General features: G+C 33.7%; 1 protein-coding gene across 3 annotated transcripts in view; it reads right to left on the bottom strand.

The window, feature by feature from the left end:
• LOC136043888 (RNA-binding protein Unr-like) overlaps positions 1-18,174 on the bottom strand; it is an 85,250-nt gene that overhangs the window by 13,553 nt on the left and 53,523 nt on the right. For 2 of the 3 annotated variants that reach the window (XM_065728907.1, XM_065728906.1), the window contains exons 10-13: positions 15,562-15,797; positions 11,177-11,356; positions 9,184-9,349; positions 2,921-3,104 (exon numbers count right to left, since the gene is read on the bottom strand). In XM_065728907.1, the coding sequence (XP_065584979.1) occupies positions 2,948-3,104; positions 9,184-9,349; positions 11,177-11,356; positions 15,562-15,797 (739 nt within the window). In that variant the 3' untranslated portion in view covers positions 2,921-2,947. Of the gene's footprint in view, positions 1-2,520; positions 3,105-9,183; positions 9,350-11,176; positions 11,357-15,561; positions 15,798-18,174 lie in introns of those variants that run through there. The other variant, XM_065728905.1, reaches the window with a different exon arrangement.

Raw genomic sequence — 18,174 nt, 5'->3', positions numbered from 1 at the left:
ACCACTATTGCCAGATAGCTTGCTCTTGCTCATAAACATGACTAATAAAGAAATTTTGAGTCACACAAGGACAGGGTACAAGCAAGAAGACAAACAAATACCCAATGGGCTCATTAAGCCAATAACAGGAGGGATTAGCAACATTGTTTAGTGGGCTAATGAGCAGGTCACGCAGAACATAACCTTGTACTTGGAGAAATTTCAACATTTCAAACCAATGCCATCTTGAACTCACAAGAATAAAAACAAAGGGGAAGATCCTAATAATCCCAATTGTGTTTCAGATAAAATAAACATAAGGGTTAAAATTTAATTCAGTTCTATCAACAAGCAAAGCCAACCTGAAGAGACCCTTTTTATTGGGCAACCCAATAAAACACCTTATTTGAATATACAGGAATTTTAATAAACAGGATTTAATTAAAGGTCTTTATAAGGGATATAAGGTCTTATTTGAATATACAAGTTTTAACTGTGTCGAGGATATCAAATCCCAAATATAGGGATTCACAATCTGTTACAATAACTTCGTTACCTCCATCAAAGATTTAGCCAGTTGGATAGAAATTCTGGCTGACTGGAATCTTTTTTGTAAACTGATCCTTAGCTCTCTTGTCGTTATGTTATTTTCCCCTTGTAGGAATTTGTTCTGACTTGACGGTTAGACAGAGTAAGAGAGCCAATTTTCACTACCGCTGCATTTAACATCTCTAACATCTAATCTTTATCATATACTTGAAATCAATTGTTTGTATTCTAGTTGATTTTATAAGCAACCCTTCGTTGTCATTATTTATCATCTCATCAGAAACTGAAATTTTAGTTTAATTCAATTTTTTTTTTTATTCTAGTTGATTTTACAAGCAACCCTTCGTTGTCATTACTTATCATCTCATCAGAAAATGAATTTTTAGTTTAATTCGTATATTTGTTGTATTCTAGTTGATTTTACAAGCAACCCTTCGTTGTCTTACTTATCATCTCGTCAGAAACTTAATTTTTAGTTTCATTCGTATATTTTTTGTATTCTAGTTGATTTTATAAGCAACCCTTCGTTGTCATTACTTATCATCTCATCAGAAACTGAACTTTTAGTTTAATTGGTATATTATTTTTTTTATTCTAGTTGATTTTACAAGCAACCCTTCGTTGTCATTACTTATCATCTCATCAGAAACTGAATTTTTAGTTTAATTAATATATTTCATTTTCTTTCTCCTTTTGTCTTATTAAGTATTTATTTCTTCGTGTTCTTTATCAATTGTTCGTCCCCTTTATTTATTAATGTGCTATATTTGAATATTTGCCTCACTGAAGCTGTTTCTGAGCTAAGTTTTAGTTTTATTGAATTTTGCTAAATTGTTTAACACAAATAAATGAATGAAGCCTACCATAGTTCATAAAGATTTAATATATAATTAATATTAATAATTAATAAATTTAATATTTAGTTGAATATTAAAACTTTTTAATATATATAAAGTCAGTTAATTAATATTTAATTATTTTCACGGGAACGCATGCACTGAAATGAAGATATAATGTTTTATTTTAGTTTTAATAAGTTTTAAAATCACACAGATCGGGCAATTCAATTCGGAAAAAAAGGAGTAAGAAGACACATAAACACGTTATTGAGTGGTCACGATTTGAAAAAAGCTAAAAGAATACAGATAAACGCAGAGAATCAACAGTATTAATAATACTTATATATAATATTAACAATATTATTATATACCAATATTATATAATAATATTAATACCGTATTAATACATACTAAATAGTTTTACTATTCAAAGCTCTTCTGTCAAGTGTAAAAAGAGCTAGCGCATTCAATTTGGCTGACAAGCATTAAAATTAAAAGGACTATTACATATCCCCTGTTTCTAGTTCCACATTTCAAAGCTCCTCTGTTCAGGGTAGTGATTTCAGTTCAGCTTTAAAAAAAAATAAAAAGGCGAAGTACATACCCTCAGCTTATGTAAAAAGTGTCGTGCAAACCAAGAGCTATCGTACATTCAAACTATAAATAACTCTCTAGAATTTATAAAACTCAAAGTTTAATATTTTTTAACACAACCTAGACAGTTGTTAGAATTAAAGAAGCAAAGAAAGCACAACTTGCATTATCAGTTTAAAATTCCGTTCGGGAGTACTAGAATATCATTTGGAAAATATATATATATATATATATATATATATATATATATATATATATATATATATATATATATATATATATATATATATATATATATATATATATATATATATATATATATATATATATATATATATATATATATATATATATATATATATATATACACGATGCTACGAGAGCAGGGCAGCAGAGTTTCAGCATAGGTACTAATCTAACATATTTAACAAATCAGAAAGGTCCATGTCCTTTGGTAATCTAACAGTAAGGAATTACAAAACACAGGAAGGGAAACAAACTGATAGTTCATCCCTACTTCAAAGACTGGCAAATGTCCAAATTTTTTTTTAATTATTTTCTAGCAGCATCAAAACCAAAATACTGCAATTTCTACGTTTTTTGGGGTATTTGGATATATTTTTTTAATAATTATATTTTTTGGATAGTTTATACTAAACTCTTAAACAGCTAGATGAAAGAAAAGAAAAAAAGACTGCATTGTTCATTAAAATTCCGCTAAGAAGTGTTGAAATATTCTTCTAAAAAATTAGGACATATCACAGTTCTAAAGTAGGACAGCAAAGTCTCAATACGATAATTAAATTTTTTTTTAACACAATTTGAAGAATTCGACTTATTTTGAAAACAAAAATAACATTAAACCCTCGCTTCAATGACAACGCAATCAATTCTTTTATTTTGTACTCCACTTAATCGATAGTCAGTCCAAAACAAACACAAAAAGAAAACGCGCATACCCTCACTTGTAGCGGGAATAGATAAATTTATGCTTCTGACTGGGGTTTCACAGAGCCCTTAAATCCTTTAGTGCCATCTGGACCTCTCGGTTGTCTTATCACGTGTATTCGAGGGCCACATGCCACTTCATCAACGGATACGGCACGAAGGCGCTGAATCAGTCGGTCTGGCCTTTGAGAGTCCCTAGAATTTTATATTGAATATAACGTCAATACGAATAACGGCAATGAAATCAATGTAGTCAAACCAAAACATATAAAAAAACATACGAAAAAATATATAATAAAATATACATATATAAAAAAAGATATTAAAAAAACATAATCTGTTTACATCAACTCTTTTTACACGAATTACTGATTGGTGTTGATGTATGTCAAGAGGATGGTAACGAGCCTCTCTAAAACGGGCATACTGAGAATTCTAATTAAAATGTATGGGGGAAGGACAGGAACTAAAAGTGAAATTCGGGCTACTAACGAAATTAGAATAAAACAACTTATAAAAAATCCATAAGTAGGATCACAGACATTATTTTAATTCTTGGGGGAAGGGGAAGAGGTTGTGAAGAACTATAGTTTATAGCTTCTATGCAACCAAAACACAAATTTAAATGTAAGTTCTGAAAATTCGCAAAGGTTAAACCTTCGAGTAGAACCAAAACCTGAGTTTTGATTAAAGCTATAGTTGAAGTGTTTTTTGTTTTGTTTTTGTTTTTTTCATCGTAACTATAAACCTTTTTTTTATATAGCATATATATAAAAAAGAATATGTAAAGAATAGAATTTGTGTAAATCAACTCTTTTTACAGGAATCGCCGAGTGGTATAACTATCTATTTCAAACCATAATTTTAAACCAACTTTTTATTCTTTATTAATTTTTATTTTGACAGAGTAAGGGCAGTATAGAAAAGTATTGTTCTATTAAAATAGTGTAGTGCATGGTTTCAAGCGATGATTTTTTTTGCTTGTTTTTGTTTTTCTTTTGTTTTGTTTTTTTAAAGAAATCCATTGATGAGCAGTTTTTTTTGTAGTTTGGAAAATGGGCATACAAGCCATAAAGCGTATTGGCTAAATATATCTCTTTTTTGTATTGCCCTTTGTTTGTCAAAACAACTCTCTCTCTCAAACCACAATAAGCCATTGATTTTTATGTAAATATTCAAATTTTGAGGGAGGAATTCAGATTCAGAATCCTCCACTCCCTGTAATGGCTTACCTTCAAATGTCGTAAAAGTTGACATTAAGCGCATCAGTATTTCATTCATGGTATACATATAATAATACTAATTAAGTCATTAAAACTAATTACAGCATTTATTTTTATGCAATGGTTACAACTATAGGGGGGGGGGGGTGGAACTGAGAAGCGTATACTCGTAGCAGCGACTAATTTTTTATTGTTGTCGAAAAAAGAATTGTTGTTTCTATTTAAACGCGAATAGCTATCAAAGTTAAAACAAAAAGTTAAAGTTTAACTTTTAAAAGTTGTGACGAGGCCGGAAGAGCCAAGAGCCTAGAGCTCATGTGGCACGAGCTCTAGCAAAATTCTGAGAATTAATAAATTGACTTAAAAGAAAAATCAGAGGCTTAATGCCGGTCGAGACTTAAAAAACCCTCTAAACCTCTCGGGACTTGAAATAAGAGCTCTGAAACATGAGCTCCTTCTAAACATCAAATTTCATTAGTATCAGGTTACGCGTTCTTAAGTTAAAAAGACCTCTATTTTTCTTTTTTTTTTCAAATTGACACCCACAGCTCCCCCAAAGAGAACGGATCCGTTCCAATTATCACGTATTTATAACTTGTGCTTATTCTTCCCATCAAGTTTTATCCCGATCTCTCCACTCTAAGCGTTTACCAAGATTTCCGGTTTCCAAGATTTCTGTTTCCCCCCTCCAACCCCCTATGTCCCCGGATCCGATTCGAATTGAAAGTGGAGCATCTGAGACATAAGATCTTTCTATATATCAAGTTTCATTAAGATCCTATCACCCATTCATAAGACAAAAGATACCAGATTTTCACGTTTTCCAAGATTTCCACTTTCCCCCTCCAAATCCCCCAATGTCACACTATCTGGTCGGGATTTAAAGTAAGAGCTCTGAAGCACAAGTTACTTCTAAATATCAAATTTCATTAAGATCTGATCACCCGTTCGTAAGTTACAAATACCTCATTTTTTCTATTTTTCGAATTATCCCCGCCCCCTCAAACTCCCCCAAAGAGAAGGGATCAGGTCCGGTTTTGTCAGTCACGTATCTTAGACTTGTGCTTATTTCATCCTGATCTCTCCACTCTAAGCCATTTCCAAGGTTTCCGATGAGATCTGAGTTACGATTTCCTTCTAAATACGAAATTCCATTAAGATCCAATCACTCCTTCTTAGCATAAAAATACCTCATTTTTTCTAATTCTTCAGAATTAGCCCTCCCTCCAACTCCCCCAAAGAGAGCGGATCCGTCCCGGTTATTTCAATCACGTATCCAGGACTTGTGCTTATTTTTCCACCATGTTTCATCCCGATCCCTCCACTCTAAGCGTTTTCCAAGATTTTAGATTTCCCCCTCCAATTCCCCCCAGCGTCACCGGATCCGGTCGGGATTTAAAATGAGATGTCACGACATCCTTCCAAACATCAAATTTCATTAAGATCCGATCACCTGTTTGTAAAATAAAGATATTAATTTTTCTAATTTTTCCGGATTAACCGTCCCCCCACCCCCCACCCCCATATGGTCGAATCGGGAAAACGACAATTTCTAATTTCATCTGGTCTGGTCCCTGATACGCCTGCCAAATTTCATCGTCCTAGCTTATCTGGAAGTGCCTAAGCTAGCAAAACCGGGACTGACAGATAGACAGACAGACCGACAGAATTTGCGATCGCTATATTAGATAATTTAATTTATATTAGATATTTTATTATGAACTATTTAGTCTAAAACAGATGCTGGTTTCACTGTTATAAAAGTACATAAGTTAAAAATCCCCTAAATATGCTACATCTCTGTCTTGAATTAAGTATTAACATAACTGATATTCTTTCTTGTTTAATTCTTGTCTTTATTAACCTTTTCAACAACTTGGCATACACATTGGTTCACGGAACATATTATATTCGCTAAAATGTTCCTATAAGCACTATGCTATTACACAATGGAATTATTCACTCATACAAATGCAAAAATACTCACTGGTGACCGGTTCATAATTCTCAATTTTTTTCTAAACTAAAAACCACCCAAGATTAGTCAGGCTATTAAGTCTATCCGTGATAGAGTTATAGTTATGGTTTAGTTACCGTTGGATAATTTTTTTCAGGTTGTCCTCTCCAGGTTGCCACATATCTCAACCCACACAGTTTGACGCATGAGCGCTCATCTATCACAGGAAAACAACTCCATAAAAGTAAAACATTTTTTCTCTTCTTTTCACGTGAAAATCAGTGCTTGACTAAAATACTAACTGTCCTCATTAGGCGGTGTCATCAAAATGTTAGCGTTTATTTCTTCCGAAATTCAACAAATTTTAACCAACAAACTTTAACCATCTTCGAATACAGTTTTTTTAAACCTTTTTTTCTTAAAGACAAAATTCGTTTATCTTCGGAAACTGGATTTCTACAAAACCTTGTAAATAAAACGCACACACAGAAAAAAAAAGAAAAGAAATAAAGTAGATCAATTCCACAACCTCGATAAAGAAAAAGAAAACATCGATAAGATATATTGACAGTTCGAAGTCAAAACATTCCCTTAAAAAAGTTAAATTTAAACTTCAAAAATATTTTTAAATTCTAAGAAACACATACTGCTAGCAAGACCAAAACCAAGTTCCGTTTTGGTCTCGTACAGCTGGTTATATTCACTAGAGCCATATTTGGATAAAAGACTTTGCCCTTGTTTACAGTAACACTTAGCCCCTCAAAAAACTGTTATCTATTTAGAAACAACCTCCCAAAAATATATTGTTGGATGGTTACCTAAACACTTATATTTCCTGACTGGCATCACTACCTTGACAATCTCCTCCTAACCCCTTTAAGCACTTAACGACCTTCCCCCTTTTTGAAAGTCCCTCATCATGTGACGTTATTTTACTGGAGAATTCTTGCCTTTATTACTAGGCTAATGGCCTCGTCCTCCTGACCCTACGAGCATTTGAGGCAGAACTCTCTATAATAGAGATCATTCTCTAGGTCAGTGACGATTGACGTCAGTGATTGATACAGAGACTGTATTTTTACTTAGTTTACTTAGTATTTTTTACTTAGTCCAGCGATTGACTACACGATTTGGGAAGAATAAATTTCTGGTTCTTGGGTTAGTATCTAGCTAAATTTTTCGATTATATTCGCTTGTTCTGACAGAATCGTTAAAGCAAAGCATTTCAGGGATTATTTCTTATTCACGATCTTACAGATGAGATGAATTTTATTCAGGATCTCTATTACGCTGATATGATAAAGAAGACATGACTGATTTGTCTGATCGAAAAAGAAAACGATTGTAAGGGGAAACAAATCTATGCGCTTAAATTTGAAAAATAACAGTCGCCAGATGGGTCTGATTTCTTAAGTACCGTGTGGAATTAGTGCTAGAAAGATACTCTAGAAAATTACATAGGCTTAAAGAATTGATGAGCTTGAACCATGGAACTAGCAGTTCTCTAGTTAACAAGACTGATGGCATATCAGCAACAGGCAAATCTTGCAATGAAAAAAAAAAAGATTTGAAGAACTAGAGCTATATAGCTGCTAAATTCCTAATTGCTAGGATTAATGACATATCAGCAAGTTCCAAGTAAGTATCAGACAGTGGAAGATCTTGTGATGACAAGAATTTCAAGAACTTGAGCCATGCCCCTAGTAACTCTTTGATTGGCAAGACTAGTGACACACCAATAAGTGGCAAATTTTGCATTGTACAAAGGAGCTTCAGGAACTTGAACCATCCAGCTAATGATTTATTACGAAGAATAATGGCATATCGGAAAGTACAAGTTAAGTATCAGATAGTAGGAGATCTTGCAACGATAAGAATTTCAAGAACTTGGACCATGCTCCTTGTAATTCTTTGATTGGCAAGACTAGTGGCACATCAATAAGTGGCAAATTATGCATTGTAAAAAGGAGCTTAAAGAACATAAGACATCCAGCTAATGATTTTCTAATTACCAATAATAATTGCATTTCGGCAAGTTCCAAGTATCAGATAGTGGGAGATCTTGCAATTTCAAGAATTTCAACAGCTTGAACCATGGCCCTAGTAATTCTTTGACTGACCAAGACTAGTGGCTTATCAGCAAGTTCCAAGTTCCAAGCTTGAACCATGGCCCTAGTAATTCTTTGACTGACCAAGACTAGTGGCTTATCAGCAAGTTCCAAGTAACTTTCAGCTAGTGGGAGGATCTTGCAATGACAAGAATTTCAACAGCTTGAACCATGGCCCTAGTAATTCTTTGACTGACCAAGACTAGTGGCATATCAGCAAGTTCTAAGTAACTTTCAGCTAGTGGAAGGATCTTGCAATGACAAGAATTTCAACATCTTGAACCACGGCCCTAGTAATTATTTGACTGACCAAGACTAATGGCATATCAGCAAGTTCCAAGTAACTTTCAGCTAGTGGGAGGATCTTGCAATGACAAGAATTTCAACAGCTTGAACCATGGCCCTAGTAATTCTTTGACTGACCAAGACTAGTGGCATATCAGCAAGTTCCAAGTAACTTTCAGCTAGTGGGAGGATCTTGCAATTACAAGAATTTAAACAACTTGAACCATGCCCCTAGTAATTCTTTGATTGGCAAGACTAGTGGCACCATCAATAGGTGGCATGTTTTGCATTGTAAAAAGGAGCTTAATGAACTTGAATCATGCCGCTAATGATTTTCTAATTACCACGACTAATGGCATATCAGCAATTTCAAAGTAAGTATCAGCTAGTGGGAGATCTTGCAATGACAAGAATTTCAATAACTTCAACCATGCCCCTAGTAATTCTTTGATTGGCAAGACTAGCGGCACATCAATAAATGGCAAGTTTTACATTGTAATAAGGAGCTTTAAGAACTTGAACCATCCAGCTATTGATTTTCTAATTACCAAGACAAATGGTATATCAGCAAGTTTTAAGTGACACACATTCTGTAATCAGTAAGTGGCACACTTTCCGTAATGACTAAAAGTTTAGCCAACACTTATTATATCCTCTAAATTGTGTACCATTTCTACACGATATACTTAAATAGAACTTACAGTTTGACAACATTGGAAGCAGAGCTCTTCCCCGTTTTTTGATTGGTTATCAGGTAAAACTCAACAGCATCTCCTGGTTGAAGAGCGACATCATCTTTAACTTCTGATATGTGGAAAAACAACTTCTTGCCTTCTTCAGCTTCGTAATTTAAGAATCCATACTGACCTAAATTTTTAACAATTTAAATACTTTCTTGGTAGATTTAAAATCGTAGAAGTTACGCAAGAAAATCAGATAGAGGGAGAGAGAGGTGGAAAGTTAGGGAGAGTGAGAGAGAGAGAGTGAGAGAGTGAGAGAGAGAGAGAGAAAGGAAAAACGAGGCGCGGAGAGTGGAGCGCAGAGAGAACATAGGGAGCAGAGGGATAGGGTAACAGGAAGGAAGAGTAGAGGGAAAAAGAAAGGAGGGGAGAGGACAGGGGGCGACAGGGGATGGAGAGAAAGAGGAGAGAAATGAGAGACGTGAGGAAAATTGTAATTTCTTCCCTTTCGACCACTTTAAATACTAAAACCCTCCTCAAGGAAAAAATATCGTAATTAAGTGTAAATATTGAGCAAAAAATTGCATTGTAAAAATGAAAACGATAAAATGAACAATTTAAAACTGAAAAAATTTGAAAAAACTACGAAATTTATTTTTGCTCTTTGATCCCACAGTATACTTTCCTTTTATGAAAACAAATCAGCCGACACACGCAATTATCCTAATCATAGGTGTAAGTAGGTTGAACTCTTGGAGTGGGAGGGGGGGCAAGGGATTTTTCATAGAAGGGAGGATGAAAGAACATGGGGAGATTCATTTTTAAGTTGCCGTCTGTTAAGAAGATTCAATGCTTTAAACATCATTTTGTTAGCCTCAACGTCAGTAAATTGTCTCAAAGGCAAGGGGTCCATTCGCGAATTATCCAAAGGGACTACTTATCATTGAAACCTATTGAGACCTTGTGATTTGATTATAAAATTTGATAGAAAAAACAATAGAATTGTCAGCAAAGTTTTCAGTCAAAGCGGGTTGCACCACAGAAAATTCGAAGAGCTGTCAAATCGATCAAATGACATTTCTTTTGAGGTGATTTCGGGCATTTTGCTAGCAGGTATACTACAACGTTCTTAGGCACAAACCTTTCTTGAATTTTTTAAAGGTGATTTTGGGCATTTTTATACCAGGTATACTACAACGTTCTTAGGCACAAACCTTTCTTTAATTTTTTTAAGGTGATTTTGGGCATTTTTATACCAGGTATACTACAACGTTCTTAGACACAAACCTTTCTTGAATTTTTTTTAAGGTGATTTTGGGCATTTTTATACCAGGTATACTACAACGTTCTTAGGCACAAACCTTTCTTGAATTTTTTTTAAGGCGATTTTGGGCATTTTTATACCAGGTATACTAAAACGTTCTTAGGCACAAACCTTTCTTGAATTTTTTAAGGTGATTTTGGGCATTTTTATACCAGGTATACTACAACGTTCTTAGGCACAAACCTTTCTTGATTTTTTTTTGGTGATTTTTGGGCATTTTTATACAAGGTATACTTGAACGTTCTTAGGCACAAAATTCACCTGAATTTTAAAGAAAAAATTCTGCTCCGTTCAACCAAAAACCAAAATTTAAACTTTCTAATGATATAAATTTCTCTAAAACTAAATATATTTATCTCCAGCACAAAACAAGAGAAGTGGTAAGATTTTTATAAGATTTCAGGGAAAGTAGTTGTCGACTTTTAGTTTTCTGCCGTTTGTTCGGATCGCCAATCCAAGCTGTACAAGTTATGGCTAGACTGTCCAATCAATTCCAAATAGTTTGGTTTCACAGACTAAAAAAGTTTATAATCGACGAGATAGGCCGATTATTTATGTTATCAAATTCCTTAATATTCCTATGAGGTAGTCAATCAAAACAACTGGAGAGGTTCCAGACAATAATCTATATCTCAAAGTATAACTCAAATTGCTTTAAATTCTCAGCTACAGAAGCCGTCATTAGCTTACCTTTCATATGGTCCACAGTGGATCGGAGCTTTGTCCTCATTGCTTTAACATTGTTTGCTCTTAAGACACCTCTATCTTCTCCTTCAAGTTGAAACTGCACTAAATCTCCCTTTTGCAAAAAGTCTTTTTTGTTCGAGAGGCTTGTAACGCCAAATTCGTATTCTTCACCATCGCCATCGGCTACAAAAATAAAATAAAAATCATAAACCCTTGTCATTGCTACTAACAGCCCTAAGTCAGGGGAGCTTACGGTTATTCACATTTCTACCTAACATCTGAATTTCAGATGCTAGGTGAGACAGAAAAACATCTGGTTGTTGCAAGACCGAGAAGAACAAGCGGAAACGCAATAATTGGGCAGAGAATTTAAAACTAGACATTCAAATGTAAACAAAGACTTAAAATTACTTTTCAAAACTTCAAATCAAGCAGAAAAATGCAATACCAGACCATAAAACAAAAGTTATTTATCCTTATTCTTTAGATTTTTCTTTTGAATTTTAAGCACAAATCCCATCATCAATTTTCAACACGAGTGAAAACATGTTTAAGCTCGGAATAATCAGCTGATTAACTAACAGGTCACACTAGACCCATACAAAATTGTAAAATTACTATTAATTCCATTCGTATTACACTAAATATTAGAAAACAAATTAAAAAATAAAACAGACATTTTATAAAGTTAGTTTATACGTAGTCTGAAAAAAATTTATAAACAGCGTTGTCAAATTTATCTACTTAGTTATCCTTATTACTTTTATAGTTTAACATGGTTCGACGTGACAAAACTGGCAAAAATGTGTACTACCATAAAAAACTTCACAATTTTGGAGGAACAAAAAGAAAAATCTTAGGAAACCACGGTTGTCAGATATGAATAGACCTCACCTCCCAAACGGACTAGGATACAATCGGCCCTTTACGTGTGTTTGGACAGAGAATGCTTTATATTGCAAAGCGTTATCAGTAGCAGTAGTCGTGAAAATGAATCCGAAACATCTTTCTTTTAAATTTTTCCTCCGCCACCATCGCTATTATTTAGAAAATTGTTTAGCTGTTAAACTGAAATCAAATTCATTCAACTCCATTCATTATTTAAGAATTGGAAAGCTAGGAATTGGACAGGAAAGGCAATAGAATAGGAGCAGCTAGGAATTGGAAAGGATATTGGAAAGGAAATGGAAAAGGAGCAGCTAGGAATTGGAAAGGATATTGGAAAGGAAATGGAAAAGGAGCAGCTGGGAATTGGAGACGATATTGGAAAGGAAATAGAATAGGAGCAGCTAGAAAAGACTCCGTCCAATTGCCAGATTTTAAATTAGAATTTTATAATATAAGGATGCTCCTCGGTGCCAATGTGGACCTTTGTGAGCCTTACTTCAAAGAAGTTAACCCTTAACCGAAAAGTTTAACCCAAATCTTTAAAGTAACAGATTTGTACTTATTATTACAGATTAACTCACTACCATAATTGTATGAGTGAGTTCGGCTGGTCCTGGCCGAGTGGTTAGCAAACTAGACTTGAAATCCTTCGTCCGTGAGGAAGGGGTTCGAGTCCTGTTGTCGCTAGTTATTTGGTTTGGAACTGGGGTCAGTGGCGTGACTCTTCAAGCTCAGCCAGAGTCGACCCAGCACTAAATGGGCACCCGGGGAAGTCTGGGAAAGGTAAAAAGACGGGTGTGCAAAAGCTCAGAATATCTAGACCCCAGCCCCCCATTGTACTTCCTGGCTGATGGGTCACGAAACGGAGGTCATTACTGCCGGTAGGGACTTTCAAAGTCCAATGCTATATTCTTTACTTATTTTTTTAATTGAATTCCTTCTCTGCTTGAAGTTAAACGCAACATACAAAAAGAGTCGACTCAGAAGCCATTTGAAACTAATTGTTAAGGGAACTGAAGGAAAAACTAAAGAAGCAGAATTAGAAACGGTAGGAACAGGCCGAAAAAAGAAAAAATAGATAGCAATATAAGCCCAAACCTATCAAAATTAATTGTGGTAAAATACAATATTTAATTATGTGCGAAATAATGTATGAATAGTCAATAAGGTAAAATTGTCTTAAGTAAAATGTAAAATTTAACTGCACACGAAACGAGGACGAAAGTGCGCATGAATAGGCAATACAAGCAAAAAGAATAATATATTATTTTGGAATATATTATAATATAGCGTGCAATGTAGGCAAAACTAATTTTTGCTTTATGTATTATAGATACTATATACCTTTGGATATAAGGTAGCGGGACAGTGTTGTCAAGTCTAGGAGGTAAAATTACCAACATTGAAATAGAAAATTCCATTGTCTCTCCACAAAAGTATTAAATATTTATGATGATGAGTCTGGAAATATGTATGAATACGCAATAGACCATAAGTAGCTTACCAAAAAAAAAAAAAAAAAAAAAAAAAAACGAAGGAAAAATTATAGGATATAATTAAAAAATAATCAAAGGCAAAATATGAAATAATTTTCTATGAAAATGGGTAAATATTTAGTAGTTAGTCTCTTCTGAAGGAAATATGCAAAACGAATAAAAGTAGTACCACTAGATTTCTTAGTGTAGGCTATTTCAAAATATCACGGCCACTTTTCCATTTTTTAATATAATTTCAAATAATATTTTCGTATATTTAGCTACAGTCTCAAAGTAAACTAGATTGCATCGAGTCGAGACTGCAGAAGCCAGAAAACTCAATTCAGCAAAGAGCCTAATATATTCTTAGGGTTATATATGGGATCAACAGAATAGGAATAGGGATGGTGTGCAATGTAAAAAAAACAGCAATGACATTAGGAAATTGAAAAAAAATAAGGGATATAACGGTATTACAGCGGCGGTTCTGGCCTCTCTTGCACCCAGGGCAAACCTTAATTAGCCCCACCCCCTCTGTCCTGTCTTCGACACAATTTTCAGGCCAAATTTTAACAAAATTTTCATTTATTATCAAAATAAAATTCAACTTATTGATAAATTAATAATTATTTTTAAATGATTATTTAAAGTATTTAATTATTACTCATCATGTTAATCGAGTATTTCCATTACTATTATTTAATTAACATTATTTAATTATTTTTGTTTTTCAGTTTATTTATATTTAGTTGATTAGTTCATCGTTTGTTAATTATTTTCATTTATTAACTAAGCCCAATACTTTATTTTAATAAAAACAAAATTTCAAAACTACAAACTGGTTATAAACATTAGATTATCTATTTGAAATCTTGCACCCACGGCAAGTACCTTCTCTGTCACCCCCGTAAAATCACCTCTGTGGTATTAATTTTATTTGTTTAGGATGTTTTTTTTTTCAGAAGTGGCCAACCACTGATTAGAAAGTCGACATTCACCGGTGAATGTTTGAAATACCTTCGTTTTTTTCTCCTTGGATTTAGTCACTTTTACTAATCAACTTTTTCAAGTCAACTTTTTGACAGTTAGCTTAGGTTTAGTTAGATTAAGTTTTTAAGTTTTAAGATTAAGTTTTTAGATTTAAAGATTAAGTTTTTTAGATTTTAAGATTAAGTTTTTAGATTTAGTTAGATTAGGCTTTTAACCCATTTGTGATATTTAGAACCAAATTTAACCTAATCTAAACTAACATAATCTAACCCAATCTAACCATCATACCATGCAATCTTTACCATCATAGCTTGCATAAGATTGATAAAGCTGACCCGCAAAGCTAATTGAATTCAAGCATAGAAAAAGGAATTTTGAACATTCACCAGTAATTGCCAACATTAACCGAATTTCGGACTTTCACAGTAACATATTAAATGTGTAGGAAAATGCAATAAGGCGAAATTTACTGAAGTAAAATATGTAATTCAACGTATATTAATACATGAAACGTTGATGAATATGAGTCTGAAAAAGCATATAAATAGGGAACAAAACCGCAAACAGCTTAAGCAAAAATATAAATAGGCAATATTAGGGTATCGACAAAAAATGTCCAACAGAAAACAAACAATTAAAGTAAAAGAAACCGCACTTACGTAGGCCTACTTTCACAATTCCAGCGTATTAATGCATGAAACGTTGATGAATATGAGTCTAAAAAAGCATATAAATAGGGAACAAAATCACAAGCAGCTTAAGCAAATATATAAATAGGCAATATTAGGGCATCGACAAAAATGTCCAACAGAAAATAAACAATTAAAGTAAAAGAAACTGCACTTACGTAGGCCTGCTTTCACAATTCCAGCGTATTAATGCATGAAACGTTGATGAAAATGAGTCTAAAAAAGCATATAAATAGGGAACAAAACCACAAGCAGCTTAAGCAAAAATATAAATAGGCAATATTAGGGCATCGACAAAAATGTCCAACAGAAAATAAACAATTAAAGTAAAAGAAACCGCACTTACGTAGGCCTACTTTCACAATTCCAGCGTAATACGGCTGTTCAGGATTGCTTCCACGTACAGGACGTAAAACAGTTCCGTAGTAAACCTGGCTGCCAGTCGGTGGGCGGGCAATGGAGCCTTTTGCCAACGGGCGTACGTTCTCAGCTGACAATTTCCCTTGAGGCTGACCCTTCGATGTTATAGTATACTGCACTTCTTGACCAATGTCCAAATTCGAAAGGCTACCTTCATAGTTGCTACAAAACAAGAATTAAAAAAAAATGTTGCTTATGCAAACAAAATAAAAATCTTTATAATTATTAAGAAAAAACTCAAAATGTTACGACTTGTTACTTAAGCATGATTTACGAAGTACTTATCAGTTAAAGTACAAAAAGAGTCACGAATCTAAAAATAAAGAGAGGCAACGACTGTTTAAATAACTAATTAGATTCCAAAAAAATACAATTGAATATTCAGGCAGAAAATTTAACTTTAATCAATCTTAACCCAATTAATTTATATTACCTAAATGTTAACTTGTAGAAATAATTTAAATAAATTTAATTATGTTGCCATTTTCAAGTTCAATTCAGATTATTTTTAAGAACAAATTGGTATCCTTCTTGTCAGTTGGTATCCTTACCTTCCTGTCAAAAACGAGGTGTTATCAGAAAATTGCTACTTGGGTAACACCATAGGCCACTCAAAGAGTCAATTTAGTTTTTATTTACACTATTTATTTATTGCATTCCTGGCTGAGTAGTTGACGCGCTGGTGTGGGAATTCTGTGTCCAAGGGGCATGGGTTCAATCCTAGCTGTGGCCAGTTATTTAGTTTGGGACGGGGGTCAGTGGCGTGACTCTGTAAGCTCAGCCAGTCGATACAGCTCTAAATGGGACCCGGAGAAATATGGGGAAGGTAAGCAGGAAGGGTGTGTGAAAGCACAGGATGGTTCGCCCCCAACCCCCCATTGCACTTCCTGGCTGAAGAGCCATGAAACGGAGATCAGCATCGCCGGTTTGGACCTTAAGGGTCTAGTGCCGTCTTACTTACTTACTTTTATTTACACTATTGTATAATAATAATACAAAAAACATCGTCTAACACCAAGCATTATCTATCAGTGAAAATAAAAAGAAGAAGCAGTGAAAATGTGTTGGCAAACTTTGTGTCATTATAAGTGCCCCCCACAGAGGGGACACTTGTCCCGGGCGCTAAGATTTTAGGGCGCAAAACCTCTAACAAATACTCTAGCGGTTATAATCATTTTGTGATTTTATTTTCATCAAAATAAAGTAGAAGCCACAGTTAGCAAATGAGAATAATTAAAAATTATCAATTAAATAAAAAACAAAAAATAATTCAAAAAATAATAATAGTTAGTTTTAACGGCTAAGAATAACAACTCATGCCAGTACCAAGCCACTTGAGGTATACATATCTACGCATACGCTTCCTCCAGCCCACTATTCAGAGCTTCACTCTTTACGCCTTGACCAATTTCTCACTTTTTCTTATCTTTCCAATGACCTCTTCTCAAGCCATTCGGAGTTATTTTGCTTTTCATTTTGTCACAACTGGATTTTGGGACGCCAATTAACGAAACTGTAGAGGAGAGGGCGGGTTTCAAAATGTTTACATCTAATTTCAGGGGAAAGCATTTTTTCAATCAAAATACCAAAAATGAGATATTTTGCAGAATCTTGGGCAGGAGGGGCAAAAAAGTCTAGGGGCTGAAGCCATTTTCTATAAAGTTTTGTCTAAATACTTTGAGCTTCTTTTAGAAACTTGCAGACATAGACCCAGGTAAAACTTAACCTATTCTATTTGACAGATGTCATGTTTTTTTTTTGTTTTTTTTTTTCAGAAACAACTTTAAGCTTGTCAATAAACGAAAATGAAGACAAGTGATTATAACAACTGACAAGACTTCAAATTATGAGAGTCAACTAAATAAAAATGATAGTTGAATATTTGCTTTCAAATCTAGAAACGATTTAGAATAAATAAAAACTAGAACATACAAGAAAATAATCATTCAGGAAAATAAAGATACAAGAATAAAGTAAAAAAAAAGGAAAAAGTCTGTATATACAAAAAAAGGAAGATGTCTCACGTTTAGCTTCTCCTCGTTCAAAAACACTATTTGCAAGAAGTTTATATATATACACACGGAATTTTAGATCACAATAGCTTAAAATGTATTTATAACAGTGAATTCACCTTGATCTTAAGACATTCTTTCTGGCCAAACACAAGCTCAAACTTATAAAATGGAAAGTCTAGACACATAGTTAGATAAATTCATACATTCAAATATTTTAGCAAAAAAGAGAGTTAATACGTCACTTAATGCTTTTTTTATGCTCCTTTCAAATTCAAATAACTGCTTCTGGGGCAAATTCTATTTCGAGCTCTTAATGGAACCTCAAAAGGTAATTTATCTTTTAAATGAGCTTTTTTCACTCATTTGACTTTCTGTTGCACTGACATTTTTCTCTCCTAGTTTACTAGTTTCCTATTTTACTAGATCTAAAAATGAATGAATAGGGCTCAAATGGTTTTCTCTTTATATCATTGCAAATGCATCAGAACCAGTAATTTTTATTTCACCATTCAAGAGTTTAATAT

Source organism: Artemia franciscana, chromosome 2, assembly GCF_032884065.1.
Source record: "Artemia franciscana chromosome 2, ASM3288406v1, whole genome shotgun sequence".
In the NCBI taxonomy this organism is placed as follows: Eukaryota; Metazoa; Arthropoda; class Branchiopoda; order Anostraca; family Artemiidae; genus Artemia; species Artemia franciscana.
This window is presented reverse-complemented; position numbering and strand designations above follow the sequence as displayed.